Source organism: Papio anubis, chromosome 13, assembly GCF_008728515.1.
Source record: "Papio anubis isolate 15944 chromosome 13, Panubis1.0, whole genome shotgun sequence".
NCBI classification, from domain to species: domain Eukaryota; kingdom Metazoa; phylum Chordata; class Mammalia; order Primates; family Cercopithecidae; genus Papio; species Papio anubis.
This window is the reverse complement of record NC_044988.1, coordinates 22,601,294-22,623,998: the sequence shown is the minus strand read 5'-3', so window position 1 is coordinate 22,623,998 and position 22,705 is coordinate 22,601,294. Positions and strand designations below refer to the sequence as shown.

General features: G+C 38.4%; 1 protein-coding gene across 8 annotated transcripts in view; it reads right to left on the bottom strand.

The window, feature by feature from the left end:
- Nucleotides 1-22,705, bottom strand: part of TRPM6 (transient receptor potential cation channel subfamily M member 6) — a 181,154-nt gene that overhangs the window by 16,968 nt on the left and 141,481 nt on the right. For all 8 annotated transcript variants that reach the window (XM_031654138.1, XM_003911815.5, XM_021927549.2 and 5 more), the window contains 8 exons: nucleotides 21,392-22,536; nucleotides 21,087-21,199; nucleotides 14,688-14,808; nucleotides 11,699-11,790; nucleotides 10,104-10,162; nucleotides 6,998-7,023; nucleotides 3,509-3,559; nucleotides 1,973-2,038 (listed from right to left, as the gene is read on the bottom strand). In XM_031654138.1, the coding sequence (XP_031509998.1) occupies nucleotides 1,973-2,038; nucleotides 3,509-3,559; nucleotides 6,998-7,023; nucleotides 10,104-10,162; nucleotides 11,699-11,790; nucleotides 14,688-14,808; nucleotides 21,087-21,199; nucleotides 21,392-22,536 (1,673 nt within the window). The remainder of the gene's footprint in view (nucleotides 1-1,972; nucleotides 2,039-3,508; nucleotides 3,560-6,997; nucleotides 7,024-10,103; nucleotides 10,163-11,698; nucleotides 11,791-14,687; nucleotides 14,809-21,086; nucleotides 21,200-21,391; nucleotides 22,537-22,705) is intronic.

The following is a 22,705-nucleotide window of genomic DNA, read 5'->3' as shown; positions in this document are numbered from 1 at the left end:
ACATACAGCCTCATAGTAATGGTATACAGTATTTTTAATAATCTTGTGCACGAAACAAAGTTTCAAAAGTGTCTTGACTCTGACCTGTCACAGGAGGTCAGGTGTGGGAGTTTTCCACTTGTGGCATCACATTAGCACTCAAAAAGTTCAGACTTTGGAGCATTTTAGATTTCAGATGCATTTCAGCTTGAATTTAATCACTTGTATTAAAAATATTCTGCATATCTGCTTATGTGTACTCTATGTAGATCTGTGCTTTATATCATTTAAAAAAAAAAAACCTTATTTTTTTCTAGGGGTGATAATACTCCATTGAAAATGCATGGTTTAACTCAGCTGGAGTCAAATAGTACCAGCGTCATATCTCAGAGCCTCTCCTTCCTTCCTTTGTGCCTTTGGACAAGTTACTTAAAACCTCAATTTCCCCATCAGAAAAATGGGAATGAAAATACTGTTTTCATTGGGCTGTTGTAAAGGTTAAGTAGGCTAACATGGCCAAAGTGAATTACAACCTCAGATACAAACTCAATCCCACTGAAAGGATTTTAGACACAAAATACTACTTAACTGCTACATAGCTTCCACTTTTAGGCTGCTGAAGAGGGAAAAATTCCTATTGAACCTAAATGCTACCAAGTCAGTGTTTAATGTTTCTTAACAGAGCAACATACTCTATATACAACTTCTGTCCAGTTTCAGCTGGTGTTTCACTTCCCCCTTACACCTTTGCCTCATTTTTTTTTTTTTTTTTTTTTTATGAACACGGTACTGGTTTACCAAGGAATCCAATCCCTCACTCTTGCATCTAATTCCTCACCAATAAACACATCTAGGTAATGCTCAGTAACAACTTTTCAAACCTTTCAACTATTTATTCTTGGTGCCCAGATAAATGCCACTGAAGATCTCTTTGAAATTCTAAATCCTTAGAGGCTTTAGAGCAGAGCTATTGATTTGCAAAGCCAGCCATGGGGCCAAATGGAAGGGGAAGGCATCTGCATTAACAGTCAGAAGCCAGGCCGGGTGTGGTGGCTCAAGCCTGTAATCCCAGCACTTTAGGAGGCTGGGCCAGGTGGATCACCTGAGGTTAGGAGTTTGAGACCAGCCTGACTAACATGGTGAAACCCCGTCTCTACTAAAAATACAAAAAGTAGCCGGGCATGGTGGTGCATGCCTGTAATCCCAGCTGCATGGGAGGCTGAGGCAGGAGAATCACTTGAACCCAGGAGGCAGAGGTTGCAGTGAGCCGAGATCCCGCCATTGCACTCCAGCCTGGGCAACGAGAGCGAAACTCCATCTCAAAAAAAATACAAAAATAAAAAAAAATAAATAAATACAAACAATCAGAAGTCAACCTGGTCTGTGCCCATGTGAACAGTGTGAGAAGAATCAAGCTCAAGGACACTTTGGGGACCCTTGCTATATTGTCAACTTGCTCATGCCTTATCCTGCCAGACAGAGAAATTTTGGTAGGCTTCGCCAGTGTGAGCTTGTTTTTCTTTACTACTCCAGACTTTTAAAATGACATTTGCAGTCTGAGGTAAGAGCAATTAGTGTACACAAAACAAAATAAACAAAAAAAATACACAAAACATTTCTCCTCAGATGCCTGTTGGCTTTCACCATATTGACATTTATCGCTTTCTCCTGTGCTTATTATAAATGGTTGGTTTGTTCTTTTCTTCCCTACTTACTTCCAGTCTTGAGTCAGTGAATGCCAGGTGCAATATTATTGCTTTCTTCCCAACTGCTGCTCATTATAGGTCTTATTCCCATAGTATTAGATTTTGTCCCCGAATGCTGGCCATGACAGTTAACAAGAGTTTCCATTTTAGGAAATGAATCTCACTAAACTACAACCATCGACAAAATGAAATGTTCAACTAAAATAATTGCAATGTAGACCTTTGATTCACTCAGATTTTATGCCTCTGTCCTGGCATAACCTCAAGAAGGTAGAAATGCTACTCACCAAACAGTTGGATTGGTGTAAATGGTATGGTCTGAGAAAGCCTCATTAAATTATTCCTTTCAATGGCTGCAAACAAAAACAGATTTTCTATTTTAAGTATGCATCAGTGGGCTGAATTTACAGAAAGCCTCTCCACATCAATATATTCATATAATGCTATTTAATTTCAAAGACCTCTTATTTCTGCCATTATCAAAAATATAATCTATAATACAGTCTAAAAAATAAACTATGCCTTAAACAGGAAAGAAATCCCAATTTTAGAGGCATTTAATGTGAGATTACGTCACATGGTCTGAGGTAGGACTGTCACCTCCACTCTCCTGAATACCAAATCACATACTAATCCATACATACGTGGAACTTTCTTTTAAATGGCATTTTAATCTGTGAACTTTGGTTTTCCTTTCCAAAGCAAATCCAAAGCACAGTGGACTGTGGGGACACCTATTGTTCACTTTGCACAGTTCATCTTCTTTTTCCAGAGAGAGCTGAAGACCGATTTTAATTAGAAGCGAGTGATCTGCATTTTCCTGTTAAGAGCTATAGCCTAACAGATCAGAGTCAACATGAGTTACAGTATTCCTCACTAGAGACTTTCTTAAGTTGACGGCTGGAGTCAAAATAATAGATTACTGCTGAGCTGAAAGACTCAGTTGTAAGAGCCCGGATTGAGGAGTCTGGAATCCACTGCAACCCTATTCACCACAAAGGAGAATTCAGGATAAGGCAATCTATTACTAGACCCTGAACAAACAACCTCATATAATTATAACAGTAATTATCACACCAATAAGTTCTTACTCATGTATTGAGCTTTAGATTTGTAAAAGGCTTACCCATGTATTATCTCGTCCAACGCTGAGAGCAATGACTCCCAAGAAACCACCCAATGGCACCAGTCCAGTTGGTTTTTATATTGCTTTGCATTTCAAAGTGTTTTCCTCTTAATTCTCAACTAGCCCTTTGGCAGACTGTTCCTCAGGAAGGGCAAGTACAATTATTCCCACTTTGAAAGAAAGACAACTGAAGCACTGTGAAGGGATGTTGCTTAAGAGAGTCAAGACCCTTGACATCTTTGTTTAATAACATCTTTGTTGAACTCACTCCGTGGGGTTGGCATTCATTCAGTGATCATATTCACTGAGGCCCCACTGAGGGTACAAAGCCCTCCCTCAAGGAACTACTTTCAGGTCTGCCTTTTCCCCAGTCCAAAACATTGAGATCTCTGGTTTGGGGCTGGCTTTGAGCTTGCAAAGAATTTTTAGATCTCAAGGTCATCTTTCGACTTCGCAATCTGGGACTTGAGAATGCAAGCATTTTGCAAAAATCCAAATTCTCTTAAATTCTGAAAACTTGTTTTCCCAAGTCTATGGCAAAGTTAGACATTGCAATGTTCTTCCCATCAAAGCAAACAATAACTTTTCAAGTTGGAAGCCATGTCAGTAACACGGAATTTGTCAATGTTTCTGTTTACAAATGCAGAAGCACAGACATTTAGCTCAGCTGACATGTCTATGTGCACATGCATCCTACCTGAATAATGATGGTGAGGCTCTTGAGGGCTTTTTAAGGAGGGTGAGATCTCTGAAATTAGAGAGAAGATTGGCATTTTAATTACGTGGCTGGAGATAAATACATGCTTATGAATATACTGCCTTCAAAGTTATTATTGAACAGTTAATCAGAATGGCTTCTCAGTATTCGAAAAAGCTTGCCTAATATCTTTTAACCACATTATTGCGTGTGGTATCCTGACAGCTTCCAATCATCAATGTAATATCTCCAAACATATTTATATAGGGAATTGAAGAAAGACAGGTAATATTAGCCTCAAAGATGTATTTCCTCTGAACCAATTACACCTCTGGGTTGCAGAAGGCACTCAGCTGCCCATCATACTTCACGACATCCCAGAAGCATGATTCTCCGAGCTCCCTACCAAGATGCAGTACCCGCAGAAAGACAGTATTAATACCAAGTTATTAACAGACTACTTCACTGACCTAAAATAACAACAAAATGCTGAAAACACATTAAGAGCTACATACTGGAAACAAAGAAGAGGGTGGATAATATAGCACCAAGAGATTGGTTACACAAGGACTATGTGTTGGGAACACCTCTTCCAAGTTTAACTCATTCTCTTCTGTCTGCTTCAGTCCTAGATTACAAGGCTCTAGAGAAATCCCTTGTAACAGTTTTGCTATTTCATAAAATCAAAATTAAAGTGGAGAACTTTGGTCTCATGATGGCAACTGCTTTATACCTAGTAGAGTAAGCAGCATAATGAGCCCAGTTTTGCACATCTCTCTGGGGTTTTGTTGCTGGATAAGGAAAGGAACGAAAATCACTTCCTTTGGGGAGTGTTGGCAAAAAGTAAGATCAGCAGAAAAGACGGCTCCTTTCTGAAGTCATCAATAAAAACAAAAAGTATTCCACTCCCACTATGGATCATATTAGGCATGAGAGATATGGGTAAGATGTGGTTCCCACCCTACAGAAAAGCAAATGTATTAGGACAGAGAGACAGGTAACTATAATCACAATACACTTAAAGTAATATACGTAATCAAGGTATATACAGAGGTTTATGGAACACATTAATTCCACCTGGAAGGTAGGGCCTTCATAAACTGTGTGAAATGCTTAAAGTGTATGAGTATCTGAGTCTGATAAAACTGAGTTTCAGTCTTGGCTTCACTACTTAAGGAGTTGTGAGACCATATTCATATTTACTCATTATACATTTATTGAGTACCTACTATGTGCCAGGCACTGGTCTATGCTCAAGAGGAAGAGCGGTAATTAAAACAGATAAAGTCTCTAGTTACATTCCAGTAAAAGGAAATAGAAAATAAATATATAGTACATATAGTATAGTATTGTGTGTGTGTGTGTGTGTGTGTGTGTTTATGCATCAACTTAAGAGTTAGAAAGCATGGGGAATAGGAAAGTTCCTGTTTTATATAGGATGGTTAGGCAAAGCCTCTCTCATAAGGTGAAATTTGAGCACAGAGTTGAAGGAAGAGAGGGGCAGCAATATGAATAAATGAAGACTATTCCAGTGATAGGTAACAGCAAGTGCAAATGTCCTGGGGCAGGTCCATGCTTGTCATGTTTAAGGAGGAGGGTGTACCCACAGTGAAATGCACTGAGAGAAATGAGGTTGGGGGGTGGCTGGAAAGCAGAACAGGGTGTTGTAGACTCTGTTTGGACTTTGCTTTTGCAAAGTGAGGAGGAATGCCATTTAAGCAAGAGGGACTCAGTTCAACTTTCAGTTTAAAAGGATTATTCTGGCTGTTTCTGGAAAAAGACTACTAGAGAGCAATAGTTTGGAGGCCATACTATAATCCAAGGAAGAGATTATGATTGCTTAAAAACCGTGTTATGTGGAAGTAGCAAAACATGATCAAAGTCTTGATATATTTTAAAAGATTTACTGATAGATGGGATGTAGGGATGTGAAAAAATGGAGGACAAGTATTGCAAGACTTTAGCCTCAGGAACTGGGAGGACAGAGTTGCCATTTCCTGAGATGAGAGAGGACAGTGTTGGAACATTTTGTTTGAGACACCTTTTAGACCTCCACACGGAGGTGTTACTATGTGGTCAGTCATATTCTGCAAGACAGAAATAGTGAATGAAAGAGATCATGCCTATGGGCCTGGAAATTCGAACTGAGATCCAGCTTTCAAGAACATTGAGGAAAAACTCAGGGGTTTGCAGTCTGTCTTTGGGTAACAGGAAGTCATTGAAGGCTTCTACCTGAGTGATGATTTAGCATTCATAAAGATAATTCTGATAGAAACATAAGAAAGTTTAAAAGGAGACAAACCAATCAGAATGCTAAGACAAACTCAAGGGCAAATGAAAGTATACACTTTTGTTTTGGAAAATAAATAATGGTGGTTTTAAGGTAGGAGCAGTAGGCTAGACCAAACAGATCGCTTTGAAGATGTGGGGGTGGGGAATGGCTGGGGAGGGACGGAGTTAGAAGGCAAGGTTAATAATAGCTAAGAGCAATGGGGTGGGAAGGAGATTGTAAATGACTAAGATTTCCAGCTTGCATGAAGGAACAAGAGGCTCTCAGAAAAACCAAAAGTAAGTCAACAAAGAAGTAGAACAGCCAAAGAAGAAGAGCCTCAAGGAAACATAGAAAAGAGAGGGTGCCATGAAGGAAAAATGGTCAATATCAAATGCCACGAGTTCAGCGAGAACTGAGAAGAGTCAAGTGAGTTAGCAGTTGTAGTGGAGTTTCAGGAAAGTGACAGGGCACACTCCATGGGCTGAAGATCAAATGTTAATTGCTCTTTCAATTAATCTGGAGGTGAAGGGTTGGAGTGGCAGCTTGAAATCTAGGCAAATCAAGAAAAAGACGATTTGTTTCTTTTGTATAGAAAACAACCTAAATTTGTTAGTAGGCTGAGAAGGAATCAAGTGCAAAGCAGGTGGGGGAGTACTGGAAACCCAAGAAAGTGTGATGGAACAAGAATACAGAAGATGAAGGTGCCTTTACATCAAGGAGTCAAGAATATGGAAAGGAGTTTGTAAATTGTAGTCAAGTTTGAGAGTAACTATAGTGGCTTTACCAGGGAGCTATCTCACATGACCTAGTTCTATTTAGCCATGTGGGGCCCCAGATCTTACTAAAACCCTACAGGAAAAGGCACCCATATAACAATCTTATAAATGGCTCTGAATGAGTAATGTGTGAAAAAACAAAAGGACAGTAAGAGTTGGTGAGCAAAATGAGCTCAGTGCTTACACTCTCATTCACACAGAAAATGGGGAAATGACAGTCAGAAACAGGTCATTCAAAAAGTTTTAAACCAGACATCAATCCCAATTTGTCTGAAGAAAGATATTCAAATTTCTACTCTTCTACTGAACTTTCTACATTGCATGGTGGACAAAAATCATAAACACAATTTCAAGAATGACAAAAGTATCAGCAGGACAGTGAACCCCAGCATTAAAAAGATGAAAAAATAAAAAATAAAATGTTTAAATAGAAAAACTTACTGTCAACTCCATTTGAACTTTTCAGCCTGTTTGAAAAAACAATGAAGTTGTTTAGATAATGCTGCCTTAAATCTTACAGTTATGAAAAAAAAAGGAAACAGCACGTGAAACAGTAACAACACAGAGTGTATATTTTATACACATGTAAAATACATATACAGTCAAGCACTGCATAATGATGTTTTGGTCAATGACAGACAGCATATATTACAATGGTCCCATACATTATAATGGAGCTGAAACATTCCCAACACCTAGTGACATCTTAGCCATCGTAAAGTGACAGTGCAATGCATTACTTATGTGTTTGTGATTATGCTGGTGTAAATAAGCCTGCTGTGCTGCCAGTCATATAAAAATAAGTACATGCAACTGTGTACAGCACATAATACTTGATGATCATGATGGATGACTATGTTACTGGTTTATGTATTTATTGTATTATGCTCTTTTTCATTCTTTTAGCATGTACTCCTTCTACTTGTGTGTTTTTTTTTAAGTTAACTGTAAACAGCCTCTGGCAGGTCCTTCAGGAGGTATCCAGAAGAAGGCATTGTAATCATAGAAGGTGATAGCTCCATGCATGTTATTGCCCCTGAAGACCTTCCAGTGGGACAAGATGAGGAGGTAGGAGACAGTGACATTGATGATCCTAATCCTGTGTAGGTCTAGGCTAATGTGTGTATTTGTGTCTTCATATTTTTAAAAACTTTAAGAAGTAAAACTAAATAAATAAATAATTTAAAAACAGAAAATGGCTTCTAGAATAAGGATATAAAAAAAGAAGATATTTTTGTACAGCTGTACAATGGATTTGTGTTTTAAGCTAAGTGTTATTGTAAAAGAGTCAAAAAGATTTTTTTTTTTTTTTTTTTTTTTGAGACGGAGTCTCGCTCTGTCGCCCGGGCTGGAGTGAGCGGCGCAGTCTCAGCTCACTGCAAGCTCCGCCCCCCGGGTTCCCGCCATTCTCCTGCCTCAGCCTCCCGAGTAGCTGGGACCACAGGCGCTGCCACCTCGCCCGGCTAGTTTTTTGTATTTTTAGTAGAGACGGGGTTTCACCGTGTTAGCCAGGATGGTCTCGATCGCCTGACCTCGCGATCCGCCCGTCTCAGCCTCCCAAAGTGCTGGGATTACAGGCTTGAGCCACCGCGCCCGGCCAAAAAGATTTTTAAATTTTTTAAAGTTATAAAGTGACAGTAAAGCTAAGGTTAATTGATTATTTAAAAAAGAAAAAAAGCTTGTATAAATTTAGTGTAGCCTAAGTGTATGCATAAAGTCTCCGGTCATGTAGAGTAATGTCCGAGGCCTTCACATTCTTTCACCACTCATTCACTCTGACACCCAGAGCAAGCTTCCAGTCCTGCAAGCTCCATTCATTCTAAGCGTCCTATACAGGTGTACCATTTTCTATCTTTTATACTGTATTTTTACTGTACCTTTTTTGTGTTTAGATACACAAATACCATAGTTTACAGTAGTCAGTACGGTAACATACTGTACAGGTTTGTAGCCTAGGAACAATAAGCCAGACCATATAGCCTAGGTGTGTAGTAGGCTAGACCATCTAGGTTTGTGTAAATGCACTCTATGATGTTTGTACAAGGATGACATCACCTAATGACACATTTCTCAGAATGTATCCTGTTGTTAATTGATGCATGACTGTATATATATTTGAAAGAGAAGTATTAGTTACATCTAATCCTTATTGTATCAATAAAGAAGTAAGTTTTCAGCGCTGCAAGTGTTTTTATAGAAAAATGAGCACCAGATCTGTATGTAAGTCATTTACTGTGTACACCCTCAGCTAATTGAAAAGCAGTTGTTTTTTAATTAGCTTTGTGATCACACAATATATATAAGATGTAACTGTGTTTGTATTCTTCTGGATCAATTAAACTAAAAGGTTCCTGCACTAGGCAAAGCAGATGCCTACAAATGAGTCTGTGAATGTCTCTGGACAAGCCTACAAATCAGTTTCATTAGCCCACGTGGCCCCTAAATGTTCACAGGCTGAAATTAGTTCTCTTTAAATTGTTACTTGCCCTGCTCAAATGCACAAGTGGCCACAGGCGAGTCTGAATAAATACATTCAAATAATATCTTCGGTATTTAAGGTCCTTAGGAAAGAAAGTACAATTACGATTATTGTTCAAGTTCATGCTGCAATAACCCACTACTCTGCATGAGCACAAACTACTGAACCTTTGGGAGAAGAAAGTCACGTGTCCTTTAAGTCTGGAGGCAGGCTTGCACAGGGTCCATGACGGGAGGCCTAGAGAAAGACCATCTCTAAACAGAGCTGACTGCAAACTGCAAGTCACCTTCTACCTGCTGGGTATCAATCGGCACTGCCACAGAGTAGATGGTTTTGAATTCTACCTGTATGAATAGCTAATTTGATGATGCAACTAGGAAAGTCCAGAAAATACTACAAATAAAATAGGATAATGTTTGCTTGGTTGGTTTACAACTTTCCTTTCCCTAAATATATACTAATAAAATTCCAGGAAGATACTCAAGTCTACTACCACGTGAGTTCTCTATATTCTTTCTCCCTCCATCCAAACTTCCTCTCCCTGTCTGTCTCAACCTTTCTCAGAGTTATTGCTTTGGTGATTAGGATGTTACTGAGCAACCAAAAACAAAAAAGATATGCCTTATAAACTAAAAGGAAAAAATAATTATTTTAAAAATTAAAGAATAAACGTAATCAGGTGTTCAGTCTAAGTCTGTTTCTTGAAGCAAGACAGATTTATTTCTACTCTTTTATGCAAATTCACAATCTTATCTATCCAAAAAGATATGATAATCGTTATTCCATGTGTGTTTTGACACTGAAAAGGCAAACGTTTAATTTGTTATAGGAGTATGTGTTTCGTTATATTCTTAAAAGGCACTCAGGTGAGATCTTGTTGCCAGAGACAGGAAAACTTGGAGAAGAAATCATTTTCATTCTGCTAACAAAAGAACAATATTGTCATTTGACACACACTTCTTTTTTCTCCCTTTCTGACTAAATTAAACCTTTGTTTCTAACCAAGTTAAAAAAAAAAAAAAAAAAGAAGCCAAAGACTCTTAAAGATAAACATTTAGAAATACTCACAGGGAGTTCCTATTGAGGTTGGTGCTCCTGGAATTCCACAAAGCATTTTTGCTGAGATCCTGAGCAGAAGGAAAGGCCATTACGTGTGTGCTCAACATAATCCCACCCCAAGTTTCTAGGAATGATCTGCCAAACACGCTTCTTGGAGAATCTTTCTTTTTTCTTCATCTACCTGAATATTCTTCTGTTAAAAAACATACTAAACCCAAGCCAGAAAGATGCATAATGTTAGGGCAATGTCAGAGAATTCAGTGTGTCGATGGACTTTAACGGAATGAAATTACCTTTAAGGAGATATCAAACAGAAAATGTAATATGTGAAATTTTTTACAGACCAAACACAGAAAATCAGGACTAAACATACACAGTTAATGAGGATTGAACATACACAATCAGCTAATGACATGGAGAAAAATGAAAGTACAAGTTGACAGACAACACGGATCGTCACATTGTTATGTCTTATGAAAAGATTCTCATCTCAGGTCATGATGATTATTTAAAATAACATTACCTTGGATTTATCTCATTTGATTTCCTACTCAAATTCAATTATTTCCCGAGACCTAGTATACTCCAGGCATTACTCTAGGTAGGCCTTTTCATAGTTGTTATTTTTGCTGTCCGTTAGCAATAATCTCATAAGGATGGCATTAGTCCCACTTTAGAGATACAGCCAATGAAGCTTGTAGGTTAACTGATGTACATAGCTTTGAAACGTAGAAAGTGGCAGAACCAGAATTTGAACACAGGTCCCTGCTTCCAATTATCCTCAAGTATTCTGACATTTTACTTTGAAAATCTTTCACAGATCCTATTCCTACAAGAATATCTAAGGTTGTTAGTATACAGTCATGTCCCAACAGTTCTCAAGTTCAAACAGGTAATATTCAAACAAAGACTTAAAATTAGGTTTCTTGGGTTAAGCTAATTATTCACACTTCCCACATGGCGGATGGCACAAAACAAGGCCCATATTTTTAGACAGCAAGAAAAACAGACTGCAAAACCAGAGAATCTCAGCACTGAAGAAACACTAAGGGTCCTTTACCCCGCAAGGCTTGAATCCCCTCCATCATGCCTGCGAAGAGGTTTGTTCAGCCTATGCTTGACTGATCGCACTAGTGAGGGACTCACTACTTCCAGAAATAAATCATTCCATGCTTGGAAAGCTCCAATTGCTAAAAATTTCTCCTCAGATTGGGCTGAAATCTGTCTCCCAGTAGCTTCTATATGTTGATTCTAGATCTACCTCTTAAAAGAGGATAGAAAATGGCTTATTTTTCTTCCACATGACAACTTTCATATATTTGAAAACAGTTTCAAAAACTGAATTCTTTCATGCTAAACATCCCCAGGATACATTACTGAGCGGACAGGTAAATTGCATAAAGAAGAATGTCAAAGAAAGAATAACGTGTAGGGGATTGAAAAAATAGAACAGGAATTCAACTGAGCATAGCTTCAAAACAAAGATTAAACAGACTGTCAATAAAAAGTAGAAGCCAATTAAGGAACATAAAGGTAAACTGGGCATAGTCAAGAGAAGCACTGCATGCTCGAATGTTTTTTTTAACTCCTAAAATATTTTTTACCTCTTGAGACTGCTTTAGATAATCGCTGACTTGTACAGCACATTGCCCAATGTCTTTAGTTTTCGTTTTCTGATGTATGTAAGGTTTTACACCTTGTAAAGAGGAAGAGAAAGATTAGAAAATACATGAAAATGTGTTACATTCAAATCACAGTTCCCAAATAGAAAAATCTGAACACAGTACATTCATTTAAACTTGGATATAGTTTTCTCTTTCTGTTTTTAGCAAGTTTTACCAAGTTTCCTTTATCCTTTTTTTCCTCAAGAGGTTGAAAACTATATATTCTATTTCTATTCTTCTATAGTTACTTTCGCATTTATAACAACTTACACTTCTCTATCGAAGTCGAGAATTAAATGATCCATAAACTGTCCTCTTATAAGACAACACCTTTAGTAATTTTTATATCTACCTTGTCCCTGCACACTATTGCACATGCTTTATTTAAAATATGTGAAATTTAATTCCATTCCTAGTCTAATTAGGAGTCCTTCCTTAGCAACTGCATCAAACATCATAGTAGGCTACTTAAAAACAACAACAACAAAAGAATGATAGAGGCCAGGCGCCGTGGCTCACGCCTGTCATCCCAACACTTTGGGAAGCCAAGGTGGGTGGATCACCTGAGGTCAGGAGTTCAAGACCAGCCTGACCAACATGGAGAAACCCTGTCTCTACTAAAAATATAAAAATGAGCCAGGTGTGGTGGCACATAACTGTAATCCCAGCTACTCAGGAGGCTGAGGCAAGAGAATCGCTTGAACCTGGGAGGCAGAGGTTGCAGTGAGCCAAGATTGTACCACTGCTCTCTAGCCTGGGCAACAGAATGAGACTGTCTCAAAAAAAAAAAAAAAAGGAAAACCATCAAATAAATAGATTTAATTTTTAGCCTTTTATTAAAAAGGATGATGAGGATCATTACTGTTATTCTTTTTGTAGCTGGTACCTACAGAGTTACTACATACAGTAGATGCATAATAAATATTTAATGAATACTTGGTTGGATTAATTCTGAGAATAATACTTATTAGGAGTCCTGACTAAAAATAGGAGATAACGGTTGTATTTTTCCCTAATGATTTTGTGCTGGGAAAAAAAAAAAGTATACAAGAAGTGTAAAAAATACTATTTGAAGGCCAAGTGTAGTAACTGGCACATGCCTGTAATCCTAGCACTTTAGGAAGCCAAGACAGGAGCTCTGCTTGAGGACAGGAGTTTGAGACCCGCCTGGGTAACATAGCGAGACCCCCATCTCTACAAAAAATAAACAAAATTAGCCAAGCATGGTGGCACACGCTATAGTCCCAGCTACTCGGGCGGCTGAGGTGGAAGGATCGCTTGAGCCCAGGAGGTCAAGGCTGCAGTGAGCTGTGATCACGTAACTATACTCCAGCTTGGGTGATAGAGCCAGAACCTGTCTTTAAAAAAAAAAAAAAAAAACAGAGAGAGAGAGAATGCTACCTGACAGGGCATCTGCCTATCCACAAACTGTTATTTTTCAAATTCTTTTTCAATTAATTATTAAGTCAGACACGTTTCAAAAAAATAAGGCTCCCAACTCCGGATGTGGTTCAAGGAAGACAGTGGGCCTCGATACTCACTCAGATTAGCTGGGCACTCGGATCAACCTATTTCCCTAGCCTTACCTCCCTGTCTGATCATCTGACTTAATGAGATTCTTTCCCAGAAACCTCCTGCCATTTGCATCTCTCTACGTTTGAAATTCATTGGAAAGAACTTAAATGATTTAAGAATGATATATAATATCCTAAACATAAATTACACTATTTATAAAAAAATACCTTATATATAATATAAATATATGACATTTATAAATAAAATGAATCTATTTATAATTGGTCCTGGAGTCATGTCTTTAGGTGTGGGATTTGATTTATTCAAACTTATGGTCTCTAGTAAACGGTATGATTAAAGTCAAGGCAAATTAAGCTCTCAAGCTAATCTATAAATTGAGGGGGTGCTGACTAATTTAATTTCTAAATGTCTCTGTCAGCTTAGAGTCCACTTGATTCTCAGTGATTTAACAGACAAGTGAGTATTTTTAACATAAAATCAGGGTTTCTCCACCTTAGCAATGACATTTTGGGCTGGATAATTGTCAGGAGGACCTATCTATCCCGTTCATTGTAAGATGTTTAACAGTATCCCTGTCCTCTACTCACTGGGTGGCAAAAGCATTCCCCCCCATTTTAGTTACGAAACAAAAATATCTCCAGACATTCCCAAGTGTCCTGTGGGGAAAGTGAGGGGAACGTGTAAAATTACCCCTTAGTTGAGAACCATTTACCATACGAACAAGCAGATTTTTAGAAAAGTCTGACAGCATAAATTTCAATACAATGTCTACTTGTACCTTAAGTTTAGTAATTTAAATATTTTTAAAACCTATGACTCCTTAATCACTTAGTCCTTTCTGTTTATTGGTAAAGGTCTCTTATCTAATGCAAGAAGTCCAAAGTTCTGATCATTGCTATCTTTTCTGTTCACAATCTGCCCTCATCTTACCTGTCCAGACTTATTTCACTGTCCAGGCCTAGCCCATAGTATTCATTCTTGGCTGGTTGATCCATCTTCTCTCCTCTACAAGCACCATTATTAAGCTTAAGAGATAATTTCAGTGTCACATGTACTTTAAGAATTTATAAAATTAAACAATCCCTGATCCATAAATCAGACTAAATGAATACTGTCTGGATAAAACACTCTGAGTAAGGTTCAACAGCTTTGAATACAAGAGACTATCTAAATCTTAATTTTTCTTTTCTGGAGTCCTTTAGGCAAAAAGAAATTTGTCCCTGTCATAAAAATTAAAAGCAGAAAAATGCTATTTTCCTTACAGAGTGTAACTACCTTCTCTTTCCCTCATCTCCATGTGAAAGAACAGGAGGGACCGCCAATGGTCTAAAGACTGGACCCTGAGAAAACTCCACCAGGTATTTTGGGATCCAAGAGTGTAGATGTTACATACTTGTCTGACTGCATTTGGACACTGTGAACCAGTTCTTGCTGTACTCCTCCTCAGAGATGCTGTTTTCTCCTGGCTCTGGATTCAATTGGTCACTCTGCGAGCAGGCATTAACTGTTATGATCTGGAGATAAAGACACTTGTTGGAACACAGTGACATTAATTCAAAAGCACAGTGAGTCACACTAATAGAAGAACCATGGTGAAGGGCGGTGTCTGTTAACACTGGCTGCATATTACAATTGCCTGGGAAGTGCTGACAAATCCCATCACTTAGGCTGGCAGGACACAAGCATCCACGTGATTTCTCTTTGCAGTCATGACTGAGAACCCCTGCTCCACACCTTAGTTCTTAATCTTGAGTGCAAATCAGAATCACCCAGGCTTAGGGGCTGGTTTAAGCCACAGGTCACTGGATCCCACCCCTGGAATCTCTAATGCAACAGGTCTGGAAGGAGGGAGAATTTGAATCTCTAATTCCCAGGTGATGCTCATGCTGCTAATAGGAGATCATATTTTGAGAAAATGTTTGAATCCAAAGAATTCGTGTTGGAATTCTAGCTCTGTCATTTAGAAGCCATGTGAATTTGGGAAAATCACGTAATGTCTTTAGCCCCTTTTCCTTCATTACTAAAACAATAGATAGCCAATAATATGACTGTTCTATATATTTCCGAGCTGCAGAACAAACGGGGTAAATTGGTAACTCAAAAGCAATAAATAAATAAATGCAAGTTTGAATTACTGAACTCAGTTGCAATTTCTAGTTGAACACTGGACATGTGAACTATTCCAAAAATAAATCTACTTAAGTGCATATTTCTTGGGATTGCAGAAACTCACGGCATTTTCCCTGAAAGAATAGCCTTCCTTATCTCTCCCCTAAAAGGTGCTTTTACATAATTGTCTCAATACTAATCTCTTTGCTTCTGCTTCTCATTCTAAAAAAAGGCTAAGGTATTTTTTTTAATGCATCCAGATTATTATTTAGAAAAATAAGTGTAAAAATTTTTTAAATAAGGCAGAGCATTAAGATCATGAAAGGTGAATTCTTACAGAATTGCTACTTGAGATCTAAAACTTCCTAATGATATATAAAAAGACTCACTGAATGAAAATAAAAACAACACATCAAAATTTGTAGGAAAGAGCTCAAACAGTGCTTAGAGGGAATTTTATAACACTAAATGACTACATTAGAAAAGAAGGCTGGGCACAGTGGCTCACACCTGTAATCCCAGCACTTTGGGAGGCTGAGGCAGGTGAATAGCTTGAGTTTAGGAGTTTAACAAACAGCCTGGGTAACATGAAGAAACCCCATCTCTACAAAAAGAAAAAAAAAAATTAGCCGGGTGTGGTGGCACACCTGTGGGTCCAGGTACTCGAGGGCCTGGGGTGAGAGGATCACTTGAGACTGGGAGACAGAGGTTGCAATGAGCCGAAATGACAACTGCACTCCAGCCCGTGTCAAGAGTGAAACCCTGTCTCAAAAAAAAAAAATTTAAGAAGGAAGTCTCAAATCAATGACCAGAGTTTCTACCTGAACAAACTAGAGGCCAGGCGTGGTGGTTCACACCTGTAATCTCAGTACTTTGGGAGGCCGAGGCAGGCAGATCACCTGAGGTCAGGAGTTCGAGACTAGCCTGGCCAAAATGGCAAAACCCCGTCTCTACTGAAAATACAAAAGCTAGCCGAGTGTGGTGGTGTGTGCCTATAGTCCCAGCTACTTGGGAGGCCGAGGCAGGAGAATCACTTGAACTCAGGAGGTGGAGGATGCAGTGAGCCAGTATCGTGCCACTGCACTCCAGCCTGCGCTACAGAGAGAGACTTTGTCTGAAAGACAAACAAACAAACTAAAAACCTAGAAAGAGAAGAGCAAAGTTAAACCCAAAGTAAATAGAACAAAAGAAATAATAAAGATAAGAGCAAGCATGAATGAAACAGAAATCAGAGGCTAGGCGTGGTGGCTCATTCCTGTAATCCCAGCACTTTGGGAGGCTGAGGCAGGCGGATCAATTGAGGCCGGCCTGGTCAACGTGTCGAAAACCTGTCTCTACTAAAAATACAAACATCAGCTGGGCATGGTGGCACAGGCCTGTAATCCCAGCTAGTCAGGAGGCTGAGGCAAAAGAATTGCTTGACCCTGGGAGATAGAGTTTGCAGTGAGCTGAGATTGCGCCACTGCACTCCAGTCTGGGCGACAGAGAAAGACCCTGTCTCAAAAAAAAGGGGTGGGGGGGTGCGGAGGAAGGGAATTAGAGAAAAATCAATGAAAACAAGAGCTGGTTCTTTGAGATGATCAATAAAACAGATAAACCTGTAGCCAGACTGATTATGAAACAATGAGAGAAAATCCAAATTTAAAATGTTAGGAACGGGCCGGCCGGCATGGTGGCTCGCCCCTGTAATCCCAGCACTTGGGAAACCAAGGTGGGCAGGTCACCTGAGGTCAGGAGTTTGAGACCAGGCTGGTCAACATGGTCAAACTCCATCTCTACTAAAAATACAAAAATTAGCCAGGTGTGGTGGTACGCACCTGTAATCCCAGCTACTTGGGAGGCTGAGGTGGAAGAATCGCTTGAACCTGAGGCAGAGGTTGCAGTAAGCCAAGATCAAGCCATTGCACTCCAGCCTGGGCGACAAAGCAAGATTCCATCTCAAAAATAAATAGACGACTAAACGAAATAAAATGTTAGGAACAAAACAAGTGATGTCACTACCCACAGATCTCAAAGACAATAAATGAATAATAAGAGAAAATTTTGAGCATTATGCCAATACATTAAACAACTTAAACAAAATGAATAAATTCTTTGACACACACAAAAAAAGCTCATTCAAGAAGAATTACATAACCTAAATAGCTCTATATCTATTACAGAAACTGAATTTGTAGTTAAAAGCTTTCCCACAAAGATGGTTTCATTGGTTAATTCTACCGAATACTTTAGACTGAAATAATATCAATTCCTTACAAATTCACCCAGAAAACTGAAGAGGAGGGAATACTTCCCAACTCACTAAATAAACCAAGCATCATCCTGATACTAAAACCAGACAAAGATATTACAATAAAAGTGAACTAAAGACAACTATCCCTCAATAATTGATGCCAAAAAACTAATGAAAATTTTAGCAAAATGAAACAATATAAAAAAATAAAATCATGACCAAGTGGGATTCATCCCAGCAAAGTAATTTAATATTCTAAGAATTCTAACATTATAAAATTAATTAATGAAATTCGCTGTAAAATAACACAATCAAAAGGAGAAATATCTGATCACCTAAGTAGATACAGAAAAAGCATTTGACAAAGGCTAATATCCATGAATGATAAAAACTCTCTGAAAACTAAAAACAGAAGGAAAGTTTTCAGCCTGATAAACAGCATCTATAGAAAAACCTGTAACTCACCTCATTCTTAATGGTAAAGGATTAAATGCTTTTCCCCTAAGAACAGATACAGGAAAAGATATCTGCTTTTATCACTTCTAGTCAATATTATACCAGAGGTTCTGGTCAGTGTAATCAGGCAAGAAAAGGAAATACAATGTGTCCAGATTGAAAGGAAGAAGTAAAACTATCTATGTTTGTACATAACATGGTCATGTATATAGAAAATTCTTAAAAAGCTACACAAGAACTACTCAAGTAAGGACGCTTAGCAAGGTTGCAAAATATAAGACCAGTATCAAAAAACTTCTATATACTACAAACAAATAATCAGATATTAAAATTGTTAACTAATTGCAGTTATAATAAAATCAAAAATATGAAATAGGGATGCATTTAACAAAATATGTGCAAGATCTGTACTCTAAAAACTATAAAATATTACTTCAAGAAATCAAAGAAGACCTAAATGGAGAAATATATCATGTTCATGAATCAGAAGATTCATTATTGTTAAGATGTCAACTTTCCCCACATTGACATATAGATTTATGGCAATTCCATTCATAATCCCAGCCCACTTCTCTATAAAAATTGACAAGCTGATTCTAAATTTATAAGGAAATGCAAAGAACACAAAATAGCCAAACTCCTTGAAAAAGAAAAAAATTGACCTTTAATATATGACTCAAAAATTATCATAAAGTTGTATTCAAGATAGGATAATATTGGCATAGAGACAGAAATTGATCCATACATATTGTGATCTATATGGTCAACTAATTTTTGACAAAGATGTCAAAGCAACTCAATAGAAAAAAGATATCTTCTATTATTGTTAATATGGTCAAGGATAGAATTGAAAAAGATATCTTTTTACCAAAAAGTAGTAGAAAATTTTGATATTCATATTCAAGAAAGAGGAAAGAAGAAACTCAATTCTTAGCTATCTTCATATACAAAAAATTACCTCAAAATGGACTATAGACCTACATGCAAGAGCTAAAACTATAAAATTCCTAGAAGAAAACATGAGAATAAGTCTTAGTGATCCTGGCAAAAATATTTTAAATGTGATACAAAAATCATAGACTATAACAGAAAAGAATCAAACACTTCATCAAAAAAAATATGACTTCAAAGGACATTTATGAAAATTAAAAGGCAAACACTGAGACAAAATATTTGCAAAAATGTCTACTCAAAAAAGGATTTGAACATATATTTTAAAATGCTCACAACTTTATAATAAGACAACAACCCAATTTTTTAAATGGGCAAAGATCTGAACAAACATGTCACCAAAAAAGATATACCGCCATGCCCCTCATAACAATATTTCAGCCAATGACAGACCACTAATACAATGGTGGTCCTATAAGATTATAACGGAACTGAAAAATGCCTGTCATCTAGTGACACTACAGCTGTGATAACATGTAGCACATTTTTTAAAAATAAATTTAGTGTAGCCTAAGTGTATAGTGTTTACAAAGTCTACAGTAGTGTACAGTAATGTCCTAGGCCTTTGCATTCACTCACTGCTCACTCACTGACACTCCTAGAACAACCTCCAAGTCCTGCAAGTAAGTGCCCTATACAGGTGTACCAATTTTTATATTTTATACTGTACTTTTACTGACTCTTTCTATGTTTAGATACGCTTAGATACACAAATACCATTGCGTTACAATTACCTAAAGTGTTGAGTACAGTAACATGCTGTACAAGTTTATAACCTAGGAGCAACAGGCTACATGGTACAGCCTAGGCATGTGGTAGCTTAGACCATCTAGGTTTGTGTAAGTACATTCCATGATGTTTGTGCCATGATGAAATCACCTAATGACACCTTTCTCAGAAAGTATCCCCATCATTAAGCAATGCAAGACTGTACAGAAAGCAAATAAACACATGAAAAGATGTCTAGTAGCATTCATCACTATGGAAATACAAAGGAAATCGTACCATGAGATACCACTACACATTCACTAATATGGCTAAAATTGAAAAGATTGAGTATGCTGAATTGGTGAGTGCTATGATTTGAATGTTTTTTCCTTCCAAAACTCATGTTAAAACTTACTTCTCAGTGTAATCGTATGAAGAGACGGAGCCTTTAAGAGGTGACTGGATCATGAGGGCTCTGGCTCACGAATAGATTAATTCATTCATGAGTTAATGGATTATGGAGGGGATGGGTTATTTATCATGAGAATGGATCTGTTATAAAAGCCTGTTTGGCTCTCTCAGGAGCCCCCCTCGCCATGTGCCACCTAGGATTCTGCAGAGAATCTCTACCAGCAAGAAGTCCCTACCAGATGTGTTCCCTCCACCTTGGACTACCCGGCCTCCAGAACTGTAAAAATAAACTTCTTTTCTTTATTAACCATGCAGTCTTGGGTTTCTATTATAGCAACACAAAACAAACTAAGATAGTGAGGATGTGGAACAGCTGAAATGCTCACAAATTACTGGTGGGCATGTAAAATATTATGATTACCTTGGAAAGCAGTTTGGAAGTTTCTTCAAAAATTAAAAAACACTTACCATATGACTCTGACATTCCATTCCTAAGTATTTACCAAGGAGAAATTAAAACATATGTCCACAAAAAGACTTGTACACAAATGTTCATGATAGTTTTTTTGGAATAGCCAAAAATTGAAAACAACCCAAATGTCCTTCAACATGTTAGCAGATAAATAAATTGCAGTATATCCACTCTAATGACTCTTAAATTTATATCTGGGTGTGATTGTGTACACCTGTAGTCCCAGTTACTTGGAAGGCTGAGGTGGAAGGATTAATTGTGCCCAGACGTTCAAGATCAGCCTGGACAACATAGCAAGACCCCATCTCTTAAAAAGAGGAACAAATTATATCTTCAAACCTTTCAATACAATGTTATTTTGTGTAGATGACACTTTACAATAAAGATAAATCAAACTAAGACCACTACCTTGACTGCTCAAAACCTAAAAGATGGAATAACAGTACACTTACTGGCACCTGGAGTCCTTGAGTATTCTTCTTTTTCTTTGACAGTCTCCTGTCTTTGGTTAGCATTTTTGCTTTGACCCATGCTCCCTGCCCTATTTCTGAAGAGCTTGAAAGATCTGTAAGGGAAATGGTCTACATGAGAAAGTTGACAACAGTAAGGGGGGGCCATTTTGTTTTACAGAAAAAGCTGACAGAACGGGGAGAATGACAATGTGGTTAAGAGTCATAGATTAAAAAAAAAAAAAAAAAAAAAAAACTGGTAGCAATGCAAAGGACTTAATGCTGTTTTTTTAATGTTTATTCCTTACTTTTAATCTTACAGGTCTTCATCAATTTCTCCTCCTTATGGAATCTAAAACTATGACTCCTAGCGAAGGGCCTGTCTCTGCGGAGAGGATTGATCCAAAAGGATGTGTTTGGCTGAAGCCATGGTCCCACCTCTGAGCATTCACTACTCTGGGCCGATCTCGTTGAGTTATCAGATAGGGAGCTGCCCTGGGTCTGCTTCTGGTGCTGTTCACTCCGAGCGGAATCACTGTCACAAGTGGAAGGCAAGGAGGTTTGCCATTTTTTCTTGATGCTAAACACACCAGTTTCATCGCCTTCTGAAAATGCCCAGTTTACATATCCACCTCCAGTTTGCATGATCTTGGCTTGGGAAAGAGGGGAGGTTACTGTCATGGGTTCAGGTGTGCAACTCAAAGTGGGTAGCACTTGCTCCGACTTGTCTTGCCCATCCACTAAGTGAGCAATTGGCTTGTGCTGTTCCTTGGGTTCATGCACTGATGCCTGGTCAGAGACAACTGGGGTCTGCCCAGTCAGATGAACAAGAACCTCAGGATGGATGTCCTGTTCATTTGCCAGCACATCTGTATTTGCTTCCACAGAGGATCTGGATAGAGGCAAGACAGTTTCTGCTGAAAAAGGAACTCGCTTTAGATTAGAAGGGACCAGAAGAAATTGGCCATACTTTGAGTGTGCTTGCTTGTTAGGAGACCCCCCAGAAGCCACTATACTACTTTCTGTTTTTTGCTTTTCCTGGTCATTTCTTACATTTGCAGCATCTCTTTTACTGTCTGTAATCTCAAGAAGCGCCCCCCTCTGCACTCTTGGGGGATGCCGTCCTCCAGCCAGGCTCCTCAGCAAAGAAGAGGGCATGCTGTAATACTGGTATTTCTTCTCTCCAGCGATCTCCATGCTGCCTAGAACCTCTGCACAGATGACATTGCTCCAGCTGTGGGGAAGTTTTTTGCAAGTAGAATGCTTTCTCTTGGCCAGGAGAGCCTCATCCTCTTGCAAGGTGTCAACAGCAGAAAGGACTTTTAGGGTATCCACAGTCAGGGCAGAGAGATCCTGCAGGTGTCCCACCTGGCTATCCAAAGACAGTAAGGAGTCCTTTATAAAAGACACCTTTTCATTCATTTCTTTCAGTTGGAAGTACATCTCTGTAACCCTAGTGGTGAAGGGAGGGAGAAAACCAACAAGCACATTAAGCCAGTGGGAATTAGCTCTCTTCCTACCCTACTTCCATCCTTAAATGGCTCCTGAGTCTCAGTTGCTTCCCTAGGTTAAGTGTGTCTTTTGCCTTCTTCTTCCCCCAATACATAACTCTCATCTCAGGT